At 32.1% G+C, this 6,602-nt stretch overlaps 1 protein-coding gene across 1 annotated transcript; it reads left to right on the top strand.

The window, feature by feature from the left end:
• The first annotated feature begins 4,073 nt into the window (after nt 1–4,073).
• On the top strand, nt 4,074–5,729 carry LOC127120937 (putative 12-oxophytodienoate reductase 11). Its single transcript, XM_051051555.1, has 3 exons — nt 4,074–4,278; nt 4,375–4,646; nt 4,746–5,729. The coding sequence occupies exons 1-3, from the start codon at nt 4,205–4,207 to the stop codon at nt 5,486–5,488; spliced, it is 1,089 nt and encodes a 362-aa protein (XP_050907512.1). The 5' UTR covers nt 4,074–4,204; the 3' UTR covers nt 5,489–5,729.
• The last annotated feature ends 873 nt before the right edge of the window (nt 5,730–6,602 follow it).

Below are 6,602 nucleotides of genomic sequence, written 5' to 3'. Positions count from 1 at the left end.
TACTTTAAATACATCGACACTTATCTCTTTATTTTACAGGTAAACATCATAACCCCCCCCCCCCCCCCCCCCCCGATTTACCTATAAAAAGAAAGAAACATCTCTTTAAACTTTTCTTGTATGTATTTATCAAAAACATGTGAAAAGAATTGGAAAACCACAAATCAGAATGAAGAAAACAGGCAAAAGCAAAACCTGAAGAATCAAGACTCGCCAGGCCTCATCTAATTGTGCGTTGGGTGCAATGCAGGGCTATGTGACAACACATGGTGCAATTACTTCATGGTGAATCAATGGTTGGTGCGTTGGTCAATAAGGTGATGCGCTGGGAGAGCAAAGGCGACCAATGACACATGGAAGACATGCAAGATTTGCTTGCTGAAAAAGATAGCAGGCTAGTCAGAGTGACAGAGTAGGGTAGATGTGTTGGGCGAGAGATGATGTGCCCATTTAGGGCTCAAATTTTTGCCTCAAAAAAGAAGTTTTTAGTTTAGTGAAAATAGAGTTTCAGTGGATCAGAGGAGTACAGAATTGGAGTAGGTTCACTCATGTCTATAACAAGAGGATAAGAGAAGAGGTATGAAGTCGGAAAAACTATTTAGGTGATAGGGAATCTCACACTTCCAAAGTTGGCATCCTAGATTTTCCCGTTGATACGTTGACCATGAGTAAGCATAACTAAAATCTATATTGTTGGGATTAGATGTAGTCATTATATTAATGTACTAAATAAGTCATGTTGTTCTATGAAAATATACTCATGTTGTAATATGCATGACTATTTAATCTTAATGATTGTTTTAGATTTGCAACCTAAAACCTATTTTCACGTGACATGGAATTGAAAGGTTCATGTCATTACTAGATCCAAGATACATATTGAGCACTACGCCTAGAAAAAGATATAGGCTAAATATCCACACATATTGTAGAAGGATCGGTGTTGAGTCTCGCTCTTCTGTGGCTGTTGGGACTTAATGTTTTGTGTTAGTTAATAGTATCATATATCGTTCTATTGGATAATGCATTAATCTCACGACATGTATACCAAAAGGAGATATAAATGAAAGTAATAGATGGTAGTATTATACGGTGAGTAGAGGATCATATTAGTGACCTATAGATGTGCATGATGGATACGTAATAATGAAATTTATCCCCAACATGCAGTCTCACTGTTAACATTATGTTATTTATTTTCCTGTCATTTACATTTTGCACATCACAACAAACTCAAAACCCTTATCTTGCTTAAGATAATAAATCCTGTGACCCTGTCTTTAAAATCACTGATCTCTATGGATACAATAATTATAAAACTATTTTTGCTTCTAACGCAACACTTTGTTGACTTGGCTATAACTCATATCATACACCAGCAGACAAATAAAAATTGTAGTTAATGGTAATAAAGGAATGTCAATCATACAAAAGTCATTACGAGTATTTTTTTTAATCATTTTTAACTAGGTAATTTTAATTGTTTTCTTAAGTTTTTCTTCACTTTTTATTTAGTTTGCTACCAAACTTCTTAGTTTTGTATATGTTTTAGATACCTTAAAGGAAGGGAACTGGTTACTAATGACGAAGGAAAAGAAAATACTAAAGTGGTGAAATACATAGGAAATTACAGTTGGCGTGTAAGAAGGAGTTACAACTGTAATTTCCTTCTGAAGAAGTCTTTTAATTTTGGTCCAACAAGAATTATGACATGCCCGTAATTATGGGTTACTTCCATAATTCCCCCAAACTTAGGGTGAATTTTGGAGTTCATCCTTTTTCTTCCAGATTCTCTCAGTTTTCCAGGTGTTTGGCTTCATGTTTAAGTCTCTTTAGTGTCAATTAATGCTCTAGAGGCCTATATAAATGTGTTGTAACATGGAATAAAGGGCTAAACTTTTATCTTACTTTATTTTATGCAATTTCCAATTTTTCTGCAGTTTTCATTTGTAAGAATTCCCCAAGTTGTTCCTATTTTGGAAAAGTCTCGTTGAAGCATCTATAACTCTGAGAATCGGTGCAATAGAGGTTTCCATTTTGTTTTCTTATTACTTTATCGTGTGTATGTATTTAACCTTTTTTTTACATGGTTTCAATTTTATCATGTTTGAGTAAGTTTATAAGGATTTAGGATCATGAGAACTGTCTTGTGACATATCTCATGTAGAGTTTAATTCATTTCATTACGAGAGAATTATTAAGGTTTGTTCCAGTGTTTCTAATTTTTAATGTATAAGTTTTTACGAACGTAAAGGAAAAATATATATGATTCACATGTTGAAAGGGTGTGACTTGGTATCCAAACGAGAAATACTAGATAACTGAGTTAAGGCGGAGAAAATGTATTGAACTCAGTTGAGAAAGTCTCATTTTCATAGTTGTACTTAGTAATTGATTTTGAATAAATATGTTACGTTGATGGATTTGGGAAGAGTATTTTGTCAAAATAGGACAACACGTTGAAGAAAGTAGGTGTTGTCTACTGTTGTCTATGTTTATACAATTGAATTTGTTTTCTTGTAATAAATTGGAGTCTTCAAGAGTCTAATAGAGATACAAATCGTTGATCCTAAGTCCTATTTTGACGAATTTTAATTTCATAAACAAAATCAATTTTCCAAACCAATCATCAGTTGTCTTTGCAAAACAAAGAATCAATAAAACTCGGTGCTCAAAAATTGATTTTTGAGGGATAATCCTCTTATTTAATTACTTTAATATAGTCGTATGCTTATGGCGTATCAATAAGAAATAAGATAAAGTCGTTATGGTCATAAATATCTCGCTCAAACAAGGAGACATGGCCATTAAATAGGCATAATGTGGTAGTAATATGGCCGACTATATATACACATGCAAAGAACGGAGAAAAGTATTCATACGTAATTCAATCATAGTTCATGTCAATGGGTAAGATTTGGGTAAGGTACTATAGTACATGTCCTCATACACGTAGTTTGAAATAATCCTTGTACCCGAGCTCATACCAACATGTACACCAATGTTTGTACCTGTACCCTAAGGGTACCTAAGTACCTATACCTATATCTATTTACCCATATTTCTAATAAAAAATAATCTATCAATTATAATTTATCATGTCATTTAAGTTTTTAACAATATTAAAAAATTCAATAACGTTATTGTTGAGTTAAGAAATAAACAAACATTTATATTAAAATGCGAATAAGTTTAATAGTGATGTATTTAATAAAATTGATAAATTAACATGTGTATATAATAATAATAATAATAATACAACTTTTTAAAAGTCGCTCAATATTTTTACAAATTTCTAATTTTTATCACACCGTTATAGTTTATCTTTCAACCACATTTCATCATCATCACAATGTCTCTTTTAAACATAGTCAAAATATCTAGCTCAATATTGTTTGTCGTTCAAGTCAATATTATTTGTTGTTGTCAATTATGACTTGTTTGTCATAGTTAAATTCAAATTCGATTTTTGTTATTTAATTAAGTATATTGTATTGTTTATTTTTGATATTCAATCTTATTTAATTTAAATATTCTTAATTTTTTAAACTTTATTTTAGTTATTATATTCTATTATTTTAATTTTAATTTTAATTAATTTAATTTATTTTATTGTAATTCTTTAATTTATACGAGTAATTCTTAAACGAATGTTGAAATAAAATGTAAAACTATATTATGTTATTAGATACACTATTAATATTGTTATATTAAATTTATAATGGATTTTTGAAATATTCATTTTATTAAATTGTGAACATATATGATTATGTGTGATATATTTATAATATTTTGTTTCATATTAATAATTTATTTAATAAATAGTTCGACGGTAGGTGTAATCTTAAATCAGAATTTTTTTAAATATTGATTGACATGATGGAATAGGCTTGATTGAGGTTGGAACATTAAAAGACCATAGAAATACCAATCCCACGTCTTGAAGACTATACAAGTCTAACTTGAGGATGAGAGTAATTACGTATACCTTCAAACTTCAATGTGACGCAATGGCACACGGCACAAAGGTGGGAGAGATTTGAGTTTCAACCCCTTACGTTTTCTCAATGGAAAAAGAAGTTTCTAGTACTTTAGCACAACACATGCACATAGTACTATAAGTATAGATACACCAAACCAACTCTCTTCAGATTCAACTTCATACTTTGCATTCTCAATTCCTATTAATCAATCATTTATTTCAATGGGTGCTACCACTACTGATTCCGTTCCTCTTCTTACACCTTACAATATGGGAAAATTCAAGCTCTCTCACAGGTTGGTAATAGTAACTACCATTTCAATTTCCATCTTATTCCAATCTTTTGCTCTTCTTGATTAACTTGTTATTTCAAATTGCTTCATTTTTTTCAGAGTTGTTATGGCACCACTGACTAGAACAAGATCATACAACAATGTTCCACAGCCTCATGCTATTCTATATTACTCTCAAAGAGCATCTCAAGGTGGTCTTCTCATTGCAGAAGCTACTGGTGTTTCTGACACGGCTCAAGGCTTACCAGACACACCGGGTATTTGGACAAAACAACAAGTCGAGGCATGGAAACCTATTGTAGATGCTGTTCATGCCAAAGGTGCTATCTTCTTCTGTCAAATTTGGCATGTTGGAAGGGTTTCAAATTCAAGTATGTCTCTATTTGATTATAGTCAATCCATTTTTCTTTGCATAAATATATAGATCAGGCTTGTTATTTTCTCTAAATTATTGTGTTGTTAATAATCAGGTTATCAGCCGAACGGACAAGCTCCGATATCTTCTACAGATAAGGCAATCACAAGTAATGATCAACAACAATTCACGGCACCAAGACGACTAAGGACAGATGAGATTCCTAATATTGTCAATGATTTCAAACTTGCTGCAAGAAATGCTATTGAAGCTGGTTTTGATGGGGTTGAAATCCATGGAGCTCATGGCTATCTACTCGATCAATTCATGAAAGATAAAGTGAATGACAGAACCGATGAATATGGTGGATCACTTGAAAATCGCTGTCGGTTTCCATTAGAAGTTGTTGAAGCTGTTGTAAATGAGATAGGAGCAGAAAGAGTTGGAATAAGATTATCACCATTTGCTGAATTTGCAGAAAGTGGAGACTCCAATCCCAATGCTTTGGGACTCTATATGGCTAATGCTCTCAATAAGTATAACATTCTGTACTGTCACATGGTGGAACCAAGAATAATAGATACCTTTGATCCAGTTGAAACCCCTCACAGTTTGGAGCCAATGAGAAAGGCTTTCAATGGAACTTTCATGGTTGCAGGAGGTTATAACAGACAAGATGGGATAAAAGCTATAGCTGAAAACAGGGCGGATCTTGTTGTTTATGGTCGTTGGTTCATATCTAATCCAGATTTGCCAAAGAGATTTGCACTCAATGCTCCTCTAAACAAGTATAATAGGGAGACATTCTACTCCTCAGAGCCAGTTATTGGTTATACTGACTATCCTTTTCTTGAATGATGAAACACATGTTGGAGAATCCAAAGGTGAACTTCTATATTAAATAAGATTTGTTTTCCTTTGGCACATTGATTTTTATATTGAAGTTGGCCACTTAAATAAGAAACTTGTTGCTTATAGTTGTATTTTTTCTTATATTGAGTTTTCTGATACTTCTCTGCTAGGACAGACAGTGTGTAAAACTATTGTATTCAAATTATGTTGATACTCTGTGTTAATATGAGGATTACTTTAGACAATACTCAAATTCGTAGCTGTTGTATTAAAATCATTATAATACTAACATTTTCCAATTTAAATGATTATTTCAATACACAAAAAATTAATTTATTTAACAAAGGTTTGAAAAGGAGTTAGATTTTTAGAAAAGAAAGTATGATTCTCAACACTTTATACTATACAATAGAGTAAAACAAACAAATAAGTCAAATTTTAACAAATTCATTTGTCTGTAATTTTATCAAATTTATTGTGTTATCTGTTAATGAAACCAACAGGGAAAACCCTAACTTATAATCATATTAGTTGTTGAGTGTATTAGATATACACTAATCCTGAGGATATGATAAAACAAAACTTGCTGATTTAGAGTAATCACTAAATTGGCTTTTAATTTTAGGTATCCCTAAAGTCTATGAATTCACAGAAGCTTCTTGAGTCATTCATCTAAACTCAACTTCTACAGTATTCCTATAAACAACATCTTGCTTCTTACTTCTCCCAGTAATTAAATTTTCTTAAATATGGATACACTATCCAACAGTGGATCTTTTTGTTAGTCACAAATCTTGCCTAAACAAAATACTTAAATATAAAGACATCTCTCTCAAATGATAATCTGATCATCACGCCCTCAACATTATAGTTGGAGGATTTTGCAAAGGAGACAATTCGAGTTCACCGAACAAAAATATGTTTGTTATGTTGTGCTTGTCGTCACCCTCAAAGCCTTGTTCATCTTTTGCTATTGGGGTCAGTTTCTCACACAAAAACATCTGCGAAATACTACCCCAAAAACATGTAAATGTTCAGTTGAGACGTCAAAAGAGTCCTCATAGATCCAATAGTTTTGCTGACATTCTTTATTGGGGTACCTTTGAACGCTTGCAACTAG

Source organism: Lathyrus oleraceus, chromosome 2 (assembly GCF_024323335.1).
Source record: "Lathyrus oleraceus cultivar Zhongwan6 chromosome 2, CAAS_Psat_ZW6_1.0, whole genome shotgun sequence".
In the NCBI taxonomy this organism is placed as follows: Eukaryota; Viridiplantae; Streptophyta; class Magnoliopsida; order Fabales; family Fabaceae; genus Lathyrus; species Lathyrus oleraceus.
The sequence above is the reverse complement of the archived record's forward strand: the minus strand, read 5'-3'. Positions and strand labels throughout refer to the sequence as shown.